At 38.4% G+C, this 13,549-nt stretch overlaps 1 protein-coding gene across 1 annotated transcript; it reads left to right on the top strand.

Annotated features, from left to right (window-relative positions):
• The first annotated feature begins 3,684 nt into the window (after positions 1–3,684).
• Positions 3,685–13,165, top strand: LOC140233487 (neuropilin and tolloid-like protein 2). Its single transcript, XM_072313603.1, has 5 exons — positions 3,685–3,794; positions 8,773–8,949; positions 10,499–10,690; positions 11,948–12,061; positions 12,957–13,165. The coding sequence occupies exons 1-5, from the start codon at positions 3,710–3,712 to the stop codon at positions 13,163–13,165; spliced, it is 777 nt and encodes a 258-aa protein (XP_072169704.1). The 5' UTR covers positions 3,685–3,709.
• The last annotated feature ends 384 nt before the right edge of the window (positions 13,166–13,549 follow it).

Genomic DNA, 13,549 nt, shown 5'->3' with positions numbered 1-13,549 from the left:
CGGTTATGAGATATATACAGAAGTCATTGAGATATGCTTTACTTTAGGTCTACTTTTCTTTTGCCCCTCCCTCACAAAAAGACTTTTTAAAATAGATCCGCAGTATGTATTACATACATGAATGTTTGATCAGATAACAAATCGCTTTAATGAAGAGGTTTATTTTCATATCAATCACTCTCCTCATTCCTACACTTAACTTCATGTGTAGTGATGACCGTTAAATGACTCTTGTTCATTTCAAAGTCTTGCATCGTAAAATCGATCAGTTTTTGGTAAATGTGATTTTATCAACAACATGTAGAATATAGGACGAAGTGGTTGAATGGGACAAGCCTATTAAACTCATGGTTGCACAGAGTGGAAATGGCACTTTACGTTACACTTGAAATGGGCGGAATAGGAATGTTTTGATTCACACTGATTGGATATTTCCGCCATGCCATGTCAAGCTCCAGTGAACCACTGGATGGTGGATTCGTTGTTGTTGTTGTTGTTGTTGTTGTTGTTGTTGTTATGTTTAAGAAGCGCGTCATTCACATTTGAATATTTGCGCCTTTATCTGCGTAATATACATGTAATTAATTATAAGAATAATTTAAAAAAATTCACTAAAAAATGAATAAAATATACTTTAATGATAGAAAATACAAGCACCCTAGCCTTCAATCAAGGTGGGTACGAAGAGAATAAAGATAGGCGAGGAATTAGATATCCATGCACGAGAATTGTAATACTGCATGGATATCAAATTCCTCGCATAGAAGAAGGTGGTGTGGAATGCCTTGATTAAAGGCTAACGGCACTCAACGGATTGCTTGAGTTGTCTAACAACAACATAAACACTTTATTTTCAACAATGTAGCACTTAAAGAGGAAACTTCACTAGACTCATGTGCATTGTAATTTTCGAAATAGGAATGAACAACATTAAGTGCATGGACATATTATAGCATAAGTTTGGGATTTTTATTTTATCGTTTTATATCTTTTTATTCAATTATAGTTACTGTATCTATTCATCTGTTATTGTATTTGCAATGTCACTGTGATCATGCCGGAGAGACACTACAAAGATTAAAATCTGGATGATTTGATTGTGCAATAGTATCCTTGAAGTTATTGGAAGGGAAGATAAAGACAGATACGTTTACTACATGACTAACTTAAATGACAACAAAGTAAGAAATACAATAAAAAAAAATATGGCTGAATGTAAAGACATAACTGGTATTAACTGGTAGTGAGATACCATTATGCAGAGGGGTGAATATGCATGAATTTTCGTCAATGTAAATGCGATTCAATAATAATATGTCTAAAAAATTGTCCCATCTATCGTGTACTGATTTAAACATTGATAAACACAGTAATGTATTCATAGCAAGAAAGAAAAATCAGTAAGATAACTCACCCGCTGGAACTGTTGACAGCACACAGCTAAATAAATATTTTGAGAGTAGGCCCATTGAGAGGCAGAAGGCAGCAAAATGAGTATCCATGTTGCGTAGATGAGATAAAAAGATAAATATAAAACAAATATTCACTTTCCAAACGACTGTGTTCAATAGTTGTACATCACAAATGCAAGATTAGTATCCACGTTGCGTATAAGAAATGTTTGTGATATACAAACATCATTTTTCAGCCGGTAATGTCTGTTATTAGCGTTCATCACAACGACATATCCATCAAACCAACAATGCACATGTCAGTCGAGCAAATTTTCAAAATGATTTAATCGCGTCAGACGCAGCAAGCACGTCATCTGGTCATCTTGTTTCATCTCTCAGTGAGATGTCGGTGCAGCACCAATGAATGTTGATGAGGGAGGTGGAGTATGAATGAGCGAAACAATAATCACGAAGATGCACACAATGATGATACAATGGAGAGAAAGAAGAAGTGAGAGGGGAAGAAACAAGGACGAGAAAGGCAGAGCTTGAGCCTTGGAGAGATAGATAGAGAGAGAGGGGGAGAGGGAGGGAGAGAGAGCTTTCTTCTAGGAAATCAATTTTCGGCGCAAAACTCGTTTCTGCCATCCTGTTCTCTCTCTCTCTCTCTCTCTCTCTCTCTCTTTTCATCGATCGTGTTGTTGCACTGCTAGTTGCCTTTGCATAGCCCTATATCATGTGGGACAACGAGGTTTTATGAGCTTGCCTTTGATCTGTATAGTCTATTCTGATGACGAAATACTTCGTGATGATACGCACCACAGCGCACATTGGACATTGGAATAAAGAGATAAATGCATTTGAGTCAATGTTGTTGTTGCATATCCTTTACTATAGAAAGCTTTTGCTAAAGTGATGCTTTCATTACAACATTTAAATTGTAATAAAATGTGAACGCTTTGAAAATGAATTCCCTTGACAACCCTATCACAAAAGGATCCAGTTGCTTTTGTTGATTGTTTTTAATTAGAGCAATTTTTATTATCACGTTCTTAGGATACTCTACAAGAACAAAAAATACCTCAATGCCAATCTTTCTTCACTTATGCTTTTATTTCTTCTTTTCGCAATGGCTGAAACTAGGCCTACAGACTGTGGTGACTTTTGACGTCTGCCCTTGAACTTAACAAATCAGAAAATTGCTCAGATCTTGAAGACCTGCATTATTATTATCATCCTTATTTGGCCACTAGGATATATAATTGCAATGTACCATTATAGTCATACAAACAATGCATCAATTATGTATAAACATAAATAAGATTTTTTCCCGATCCATTGGATTATAATTCGAATTAAACTGTACACTATTTCAAGGATTGTTTAACAGCTGTGAATTAACGGTAGGCCTACTGAGTAAAATACAATTATGTATGATTTGAATACTAACTACCCAAGGCACAATCATTCAGAGAACAGCCAGAGCAGAGCGCCGATGTTTCCCCATCTGCAGGGGGACATTCATGAAGAAAATAGTCAGATAAAATGTCCGACAAGTCAATTATATCCGACAAGTTCAGAGAAATCAGCCAATCAGACTAAAGAATTTCTCAAAACTTGTCGGATATAATTGACTTGTCAGATATTTTATCCGACAAGTTCCTTTCATTAAATGCCCCCAGCATGGCTAGCCTGTCGCAGCTAAGTTCTAGTATGCATAACAGGCATTATGCATGATGCATCCGGCTTGCGTGTTTTTTTTAGACGGCACAGATTGGGTAACTAAAAATCTATCGGGGACCCTATTCCTAAACCTAACCCTAATCCTAATCCTAACCCTAACCATCAAACCCTAACCCCAACCCTAACCCTAACCCTAACCCCAAACCTAACCCTAACCCTAACCATAACCAAAAACCATAACCCAACGTTTTTCCCATAGGTTTAACACGCGCCATGCCCCAATCTGTGCCGTCTTAAAAAAAAAACGCATCCGCTTGGTGTTGCATGGCAATCAGTCAATTTCATTTCAATACTAGGGAGGAGATCATTCAAAGCGTACATATGGAAACAAACATAATGATTTGAATATATATATTTCTTCTATATAATAAAATTTGGGTAAAATTACATCAAATATAATTTGTAAAGTGGCTTATTTAATTAGTTTGAATATCAGAGCATCAGGGTACCTCAGAATAAACACCGCTGACTTTTATCCGCCGTTCAGTTAGAAATTTTCCCCCTTTTGTTTAATAGATTATTCTAGACGGCCATTTGTTTTCCTCGATAAGATCCTGTCGACGAGACGTAGAATGATGATGCTGGGCCAGGAAATGATTGCGTTCATCACGATATTTGTAGCAATATGTTCGTCATTTACGTCAGCAATAGAAGTTGGTAGGTATCTCTGTTTTTTTTCTAAGAAATGCAAAAGTTCATGAGCATTTTGTAGACATATTCACTAGTGGTATGAGCTCGGCGTATAAATCAACACTTCCGTTCTGTAGTCCCATGCATGTAAAATGATGTAGTCTTACACAGCACGCCACCTCTCTTATGTTTACTACTGCTACAATGCTATTGCTAGATCTAGTAGCCCAGTCGCTTGCTGTGACCTGTGCTTCTCACAGCGTCTGGTCGGGCTATAGCTAGTTACCTCTACGCCATTATGATTATAATTATAGTTATGTTGTATCAAGTGGCTTTCCATACTCTGATCGGTTTCCACGTGTTGTGCACGCTATGTGTTACGTGTGTGCAGTTGACTCGGTCACGGCCAATAAACTCTTGAACATCATATACCAAGATCGTCTGATGTTTCTCATTATTTACTGGCGTGGTGGCAGCGGTGGGATTTAGTGTGTGTACATTCATTTAGGGAGGACCCAGAACTATCCATGGAAACTAAGGAACAGATGCTATGTTCACTAGAAGAGGGAGCAGCACCAGTCCCACGAGAGTCACACTCAGAGCTACGCTCAGTAACCATGGTAACACTACTGGCCTCCGTACAGGGAAAAGCAGAGCTGGGCTCAGTGACAGGAGTAGCAGTGGGACGGTCAACCTCAGATCCACTACATGGAATGGTCAAAATACCGGAGGACTTACTCCTATGTGTAACTGGAAAATCGTCCAACCCATCACCCTTATCAACAAGGTCAAAGCCAGGATTGTCACCCTTAGACTGGGTACTAATGCCACATTCATCTTCCCTCTCATTCTCAGGAAAGCATTCACATGTAACAGACTGACATACTTCAGACTGACCACCAGTGTCACTTTCTTTCTCCATACTTTCGAGAAACCACTCACAACTACCATCGGGCTGATCCCCAACACATTGCTCATGTGCCTCACTCTCTTTGCACTTCCGGGCAGACATAGTAATCTGAGCATTGTCATGTTCAGACTCGATCGACTCAGGCTCATGTGACCGCTCATACCCACATGCACTAGTACTTGTTGCAGTTTTATTCATCTGCACAGGGATATCACACTCCCCATAACCTGTATGTTCAGATGTAGCCTCACGTACACACTCACACTCTGTCTCCATCTTCACTACATGGACAGTATCACTCATCACTGTGTGCACAGGCATATCAACACAACCTACGGTTACTGTCGAATCAGTGTATGTGAACACTTCTCCCATGTATACACATACAGTGTATGTTTATGGCCCTTTTTCCAGTATCTTATACCCATTAATTGTTGTAACAACGATATTATTAATTTTTGCTGTTTTTGTTACACGCTATTCCTCTTATTGCATAAGCTGATTCATTGTAAGTATGCGTTTGGCTTAAGTAGGAAAATAGGAGTGAGGCTTGACGTAAGTGTTGAGTGTTTATGATAGATGTACAGTGTATGTAGTAAGATAGGTACAGTTGTAGTCACACATGTATGTACTTCCATTAGGCGTGATGGAAGTATTCCTTGAGTTTTCTTTATAGGGGTACGTATTGAGGTAGGTAGGTATATGTACTTCCATTGCTTGTTGTGCAAAGTGCCAACCTGTTCTCAATATTTCGTTCATTGATTTTATTCTGTCAAAGTTTGGGGTTTAGTGTAACCTATTTATGCGTCACGCTGTGTGCTAAAGCAGTTATAAATGTGTCAATTATTTTGATGTTTGGTAAAGAGTGATTATTGATTAATGGAGGTGTTTTAATCAGAATAATTTTAGTACATGTATGTTAATCGTGTTTTGAGTGATGTTATACAAGCTAAATACTATGTGAGTAAGGTAGGCTTGATTATGTAATGTGTTTGTGATAGTGTATGTGCTAGTTGCATAATCAATCTTAATTTGTTTAATGTTATGTTGTCGATTGTTTTGTTCTGGATATGTGACCAACATCTATTTTTAGAGTTGGCCGCTATAGATAATAGTTGTGTAACAGCTATAAGTTCTTCAGTGAGAAGGATATTGATAGTTGTTTTGTTTATACATCGTATATGTGTATTTTTACAATACTGCAGAGATTTAAGGTGATTAAGTTTGATTAGCCCTAATTCAAAAATTAAACATAATTAAGACTTAAAACTTTCAGGATATGTAGCCCACATATATGAGAGATAGTGGAGATAAAATCATATGAAACCTTACATTTTTCACGTATATTTTAAACAATATGCCTTAAAAATTGGCCATTTTAGGACACCAAATTTGTGACATGATTAGTACCCCTAAGATCAAATGCATCATACTCAACTAAATTATATATTTCTATAAGTGTTTTTGACTGATCTTATTCCAGAACATGCCTATTTGGAATGACATGTAAAGAAAATCCTGTTAATAAACCTTTTTCATTCCTAAAATGCCATTATAAACAGTGCGTAACGCGTGTTACGCTTGGTGTCCACGCGACAACCGTTACACAGAGATCCTAGAAAAGGTTGATCGGAATTCTGAAAATCAATGCATTTTTGCTGTTTTAATGAGCTCAATGGGGGATGAAAAATATGTGACTTTTGTTCCAAAATATTTACATCTTTATGTCAAAATTAACAATGGTAAATCAGCAATTTTTTGGTGTCCAATGTAACCACCGTTACACATGAAGATTTGATCTTTTATTTTGTACATTTCCAATACTATTTACTGGCCTTTCTGATTTTTCTGAGTTCCTTTCCAGGATAGGTATCCAAAAGAAAAGAATATAAATTATATAAAATATTTGGGAAGAAACTATTTGCCTCTTTCTCTTTGGTGTCCAATCGCGACGCGCGTTGCGACACGCGTTATGCATATTTGGAAAATGCCTAAATAAGTACAAACAGTAAAATTCTGCACTGTTATCACAATACATTAGTTACATTATTAACAAATCAAGTTTATAAATATTTTGTGATCAACAATATGTGTTTAAAATTATTTTCAATATTCTATGTAACGGATGTTACATAGGACACCAAGCATTTTCAATAGATTTCCCTATAGGAATGTACACAAAATAACATTTTTCTGATTTAATTTTTTACAGAGCTTTTTTGTGCACTATCTTTCTGTACAACCCTGAATATCAAGAAGTCACTATTCATTAAAATGAAGCTTATTTTGAGGTCATTATAGTGGAATTTAATTTGTAGTACAATGTCACACTTTTGGTTGCAGTATTGTAAAAATACACATATGTTACATTGTTCAAAGTTAGGCCCTATGTGGTGTGAAGGATAGTGCTTGTGATTGTTGTTTTACTCATGCATGGCCTGACACCGTATTGTTGATCAAGGCTGTTTCAGAAACAGTAGTTTCGAGTAGATTTGGTACAAGGTAGTACATTGTATCATCATTTAAGTAATGAGAGGAAAGAAGAAAGGGATCACGCCATTATGATTATAATTATAGTTATGTTGTATCAAGTGGCTTTCCATACTCTGATCGGTTTCCACGTGTTGTGCACGCTATGTGTTACGTGTGTGCAGTTGACTCGGTCACGGCCAATAAACTCTTGAACATCATATACCAAGATCGTCTGATGTTTCTCATTATTTACTGGCGCTACCTCTACCTCTACCTCTAAACCTAACACGTTAGGACTAGAACTCCGTAGCATGAAGGAGTCTAGCTCTCTGACTGTGTATGTAGACTATAAATTTAGTGTAAGTTTATATTTCAGTCTTTTCACGGTATCAGACCCACCAATGGCCGTGTTAAAGACAATGTCATCAACTTCTTCACCATTTTAAGTATCAATGTTTAACCTTTTTTTTTTTTGCAAATTGTTGAAGAGATCTATATAATAGGGCCTAGTCTTAAATCACCGTTAGATATACATGTAGAATGATATGCATGATATTGCACAATGAGTGCAGTGCCAGTGACACCATTGTCGGCATTGAGGTACACACTGTACAATACCTCTAGGCTCTCTATGGTGGCACTAAACTACAGTGTATTGAGTATTGGGTCTCTTTACAAAGGCCAACTACAGTGTAGCTATCTCTCTAGCTACCTACCTAATAACACTGATCACTATGCTGAACTGAAGCTAATGCGGACGACCTTTTCACATGCACATGCAGTACCAAGCCATTTTGTTGGCTCGATGGTGATGATCAAGGAACTCAGGTATACTTGTTCCAAGTATTAAATTTACAGACACATTGAAAAAATCCAGATTTTGCCAACTGATCCTCTTTTTGTAGAGGCACAGGGGGTTAAGATCCTATAAATTGCACATGCACACAATGCAGATTTACATGTGTGACATACAATGTATTAAATGCACAATGTACATGTAATTCTGAGTTTTGTCCAGTGTTGAGACTTGAACTTTACCTGCAGTGTCAGCATATTTGCTTAGTCCTGTTTTACTGAGTACATGGTATTTACCAAAATTTAATAAAGTATTGCACTGAAGTACATTGTATAATGTACATCCTCCCCTTTTTATGACTTCAAAATGAAAAAAAAAAAAAAAGGAAGGAAGAAAGAAGCAACATACCAGATTCAAATAATATCAGTCACACTTGCTCATTCCATCAGTGGGACAGTCAGTCACAATATGATGCCAGCAGACTCCCATGCATGCTAAAATTATGTTATATACAGGAGCTTGCATGCATTCTCAATATGTACGAATTGTACTGTGGTTAGTTTGCGATACAGTGGGTTTAATAGTCCTGAAAAGGGCATTTTTTTTTTTTTTTGGGGGGGGGGGATTGCAAAGAACTGAGCAGGATGTTTAGCATTTCAAGCAGGTTGGTTGGCATACATGTATATGCGACTAGTGTACCCAAGTTCCAATTTTAATCTTGGGTCTTTCATGGGTATAAGTATCAAAATGAATGAGCTTACTTTGTAGTTCAATTCACAGCAGTATTTCTTGTATTCTTTATCTGCACTCCTTCTTTCCCCATGCAGCTTACCTGTACAACTCATGCAACACCACCATACAGGCTGCCATCACAGGTCTAGTGGAGCCTGACAGTAGCCTGAGCTACAGAAATAACCAAGACTGCAATGTAGTCTTGGCCACGGATCCGGGCAAGAAGTTGCTGCTGCAGTTCAACCGCTTTGTCCTTGAAGAGGAAGTCAATGGTGAGGAAGGAAGACCTCTCATTGTGGTAGATCCTTATAGCAGGACTCAACATTAGCAGTGGCCAGGTGGCCCAGGGCCCAGGGCCACTAAAATTTGATGTCAAGCCACCAAATTTCCAGAAAGTTTATCTTTTGGTGGCCGGATAGGATTGTGGTCATTGTGGTAGATCCTTATAGCAGGGCTTAACATTAGCAGTGGACCGGTGGCCCAGGGCCACTAAAATTTGATGTCAAGCCACCAAATTTCCCAAAAGTTTATCTTAAGGTGGTGGGATAGGACAGCTAAAATTCAAAATGAATATTTATAGTTCCCCTAATTTTTGGCCGCCAAAATTTCAGATTCAAAGATTATAGTGGCCAAAACAGGCCATCAGAGAAAAAGAAGTTTATGTTGAGCCCGGCTTATAAGACATATAGGCCTACATGTTGTCATACAATAAAGTCAAACACAATGCTCCAAAGAAGTTGAGAGATGTAATCATACATAAGAAGTAAAGTAAAAAATTCATAAACATGCCCAATATGAGTAAAGTACAACAGTTTTATAGCAGACTTAATCACTTATACCTGCTGTGTATTTCTTTATAGATGGTGTGATTTCATTCCTTCAATAGTTCATTCCATGTTGATGGATAAGAAAGTCTGATCATCCTTGCTTTGTCTGACTCCTGGGGTCCGTGTCATGAAGTCATCACAAAGAAGTCTTTACATAAATCTCAGAATGGCCAAAGTTGCTCATTGGATAAGCACTTTTCAGCAGCTTTTTTTGCTACATATGTAGCTATAAGACACTTTCAAATCCATTTCATGAAGTCTGTAATTAGTGTGCAAAGAAAAGTCTCTCATAAGTCTTTCCTGAAACGGACCCCATGGCTACATTACATAAAAAGTCACAATGATAGCAAGTTTTGCTGCAATGGCAAGTGTCATGGTGATGACAAGACTCCTGCTCCATGGTTGGCTGTTGCTACAAGAAGTTGCTTTTTTAACAAGAGTTGCATGTATTAACTGAGACCCTGTACATATTTTACGATTGTACATGTGTAGTATTTTGCAATTACGACTTGTAAGTCAATTTCAATAGTATCACTGAATTTCCACATTTGTGATTGTGCTTGTTTGAATGTATTTTATGTGACAACTAAGGAATCAGTGCTTATGAAAAAGCTACCATACAACCAATGGCTTAAAATCCCCTTCCTCCTCCCCCTCCCCCTTTCCCTCCCCCTCCCCTCCCCCTCCCCCCCCCCCAACTAGGCAATAAGGATAAAGTGCCTTTCCTAATGGCACAACCATAACAACCAGTGGGCTTGAACCAGGAATATCAAGATTGGGGATTGTTGTGTTATCCACTGAGCCACAGAATAGTTAGAATATTCTAGGCACAGTAGAGAGATATATTGTCAAGTGATGGTTTTGTGGTTTTGTGGTTTTAATTCAAATCATTGTATAGATGCATTGTCTTGTTGTAATCCAAGCCAAAGCAGATTGCCACCTCCAAAGTAGGAGTGCTTAAAGTGATGGCTGATCTAAATGTCCACATTTGCAGGAGCTTGTGTGGACAGCCTGCAGGTGTTTGATGGAGACACCGAGGCAGCCACACCCATAACTGGTGAACTGTGTGGCAGGCAGCGACTGGAAGATGTGGAATCCACAACCAGCAACGTGACATTTCTCTTCAGGACAGATGATGCAGGGGTAGCTCTGGGTTTTGGAATCCTCTACACAGTCTTTGAAGAGCGTGAGTGGAACAGACCCCGTCCTCTAACATGCTGTCTGCTTGTTCATATTTGGTGGCCTGCCAATTTGATTAATATCAAATTGCAGAATCTATAGATGGATATGATAAGAGAGATAAATATAAGGTTACTATACTTTCCAGTATGTCTAGTCAGCCTGTTGTACAATATGCCAAGTCTTCTGGAAGCAAAGCAATACTTTGACCTCAAGTGACATCTGACCTGTGCATGGGTCAGTCACAGAGTTAGTGTGGCAGTATGCACTTTTTTTGGTAGTTTTGACTCTGCTTTCTATTTTGTATTTTGCTGGTGGAACGTTAGACTCATGAATGGTTGGTTGAAGGTATTATGCCAATGTGGCAGTATTCAAACTTGCCAATTGCTGGGTAACACTTACGAAAAACCGCATACAATGTAAGTGACCAGTGTAGACAGATGACCACAGTAGATGGGGGAACTCTACACTGCAGTCTACAATTTTATGGTGTGATTATGTTGACAGGTCACCACTTAACCCTGTAGACAAATTGAATGCCAACTGTACTTGTATCATGGACAGTCTTCATCATCTCATTTTTTTTTTTCATAAACATGGACACAAAAAGACACTAAAGCATATATTTTAGGTACTTCATTAAACTGCACGAGATCATGGTGTTTTTTTTCCCATTCAGAAGATGTCCTCTACAATGCTAAAATGCATTTAGTTAGGAATTTACATTCTTTCCTGCATTTTTGTTGCCATGATTTGAATTCTGTTCTTCATAATGATTTTGATGTGTTATTAAAAGTAACAAGATCATTTTCAATAGCATAAATGTGCCAAATATGCTGTAGGCCTTGCCAAATCAAGCAGGCATGTGCAGATTGTTTGCTGAGTAGATATTAATGGGGTTAATTCAGCTGCTAGCCAGCAGTACTAGAACCTCCAAGACTGAACAACAAGATTTCAAATATATTCCTGTTGCTATTGCTTTTCCATATTTTTTTTTTTTTTTGATAGTGCCTTTGAAGCAAATATTTTGACGGAAAAATTATTGATTATAAAATCATGTCGCATGAACCCTTAAATCATTCTGGGAGTGGAAGATGATACTGTGTTCTGATTTTTCTTTCTCTTTTTTACCATGATCAGTCATTATCTCAAGCCATCACACAAATATCTTCTCAATCCTCTCCCTTGCCATTAAGATTTTTAGAGGATTTTAGATGCAGAAGAATTGGATATATATCTTTTGTTCGTTCATTTTTATGTTCAGCCCCATGCTCAGCTTCGCAGTTCCTGTGCAACACCAGTCGCTGCATTGATGTCAGCCTCATATGTGACACTGTCAACAACTGCGGTGACAACAGTGATGAAGACGGTTGTGAAGGTATGGTATGCTGCCTTAGGAACTATTTCAGTGAAGAATTCCCCTCCCCCCCCCCCCCCCCCCAAAAAAAAAAAAAAGAAAAAAAAGAAAAAAAAAGAAAGAGGATTGAGAAGTGCTAAGAATTTATCATTAGCCTTGTAAAACCATCTTTTGGTCACATGGTATTGCTCACATTCGTCCCACAAGTGTATAAAATGCAGTGCTAGTAAATACTAACACATCACTGTGAGGAGCACACATCTATTCAAATACAGATACCTGCACCAGTGAAAAGACATTTTTGGCAAAGGATACACTCTTTTTACCTAAGCTGTTGTATATGGCAACATTTCGTACAAGCTTGAGTGGTGTGTCTGTCTTTTAATGTTTTTCCTTGAACTTGGAAGTTAATTACTGACAGTTATGTGTTTGTTTGTCAAAATCCAAACCTGGTGATCTCACAGTTATTTTCATTATTTCATAAACATAGCCACATTTCTTCCACCCCACGGCCTTTGTAGCATCTGTGCATATCAATTTAAACCCCAGTCACAAGTGACATGCCCTGCCATAGCAAGGTGCAACTACTGCTATACTTTTCATGCTGTGGAGTTGGTGCCACAGTAGTTGTGATTGTTGCAAGCTGTACACTGTGATGAGCTTTGTGTGCAGTAGAGTACCGAAGTGATGCATGATGTCACAGTCTTTTCTTCAAGCATGGTTAGCAACCCTTGTGTTGACAGATATTTAGGCTATGTGAGGATGTTTAGAACCAGTTTCCATGGCAATGAATGGCTACGACATCACACTGTGGTACTCTATAGTGTCTCAAGACTTCCTCTCAGTGAATAGGAGTCAAATAGTGACACGAGTCTAACCATGCTTTTCACCCAACATTTGCCTCTGTGGTACCCAGCGTACATCGACACATACAGCGGGCTGACCCTGGGCCAGATCGTCCTCATCGCAATCGGCGGCATCATCGTCCTCGTCATCATCATCTACGGGGTGCGGGCAGTCTACCACAGGGTGCGCTCCAACAAGCTGATGGACCAGCTGAAGGAGGAGATGGACAGACCCAAGGTGGACAATGAGTACACAGAGAAGGATTTCTGGGGCAAGTGAGGGGGCAGAGGTGGGGGGGGGGGGTTATAGATATACTGAATTAGAGAGAAAGAACCTTAAAAAGATTGTGTGTCAGTATGCATGTGAATATATTATGTGTGTTTGTTGGATGAAAGGTTAAGCATGAAGACTACACAGAAGTCCAAATATATATATATATATATATATATATATATATATATATATATATATCTCCCAGGTAGAGCAGAAAGTGAGAGAGAGAGAGAGAGGGGGGGGGGAGGGGAGGGAAAGCAAGAAACAATGAAAATTTATATCCAAGTGGCTGATGCTGCAAACTTACAAACCAAGTACTTGCAAGTGTGTGAAATGTGCTTCTGTTACTGCATATGATGCACACCAGTGTATGGATTATGGATATAACAC

This window comes from Diadema setosum, chromosome 9, assembly GCF_964275005.1.
Source record: "Diadema setosum chromosome 9, eeDiaSeto1, whole genome shotgun sequence".
In the NCBI taxonomy this organism is placed as follows: Eukaryota; Metazoa; Echinodermata; class Echinoidea; order Diadematoida; family Diadematidae; genus Diadema; species Diadema setosum.
The sequence above is the reverse complement of the archived record's forward strand: the minus strand, read 5'-3'. Positions and strand labels throughout refer to the sequence as shown.

Coding starts and splice junctions, on each gene's coding strand:
- LOC140233487 (XM_072313603.1), top strand. CDS start 3,710: ATGATGATGCTGGGCCAGGAAATGATTGCGTTCATCACGATATTTGTA. Junction 3,795..8,772: donor TACGTCAGCAATAGAAGTTG/GTAGGTATCTCT, acceptor TTCCCCATGCAG/CTTACCTGTACAACTCATGC. Junction 10,691..11,947: donor CTACACAGTCTTTGAAGAGC/GTGAGTGGAACA, acceptor TTTTATGTTCAG/CCCCATGCTCAGCTTCGCAG.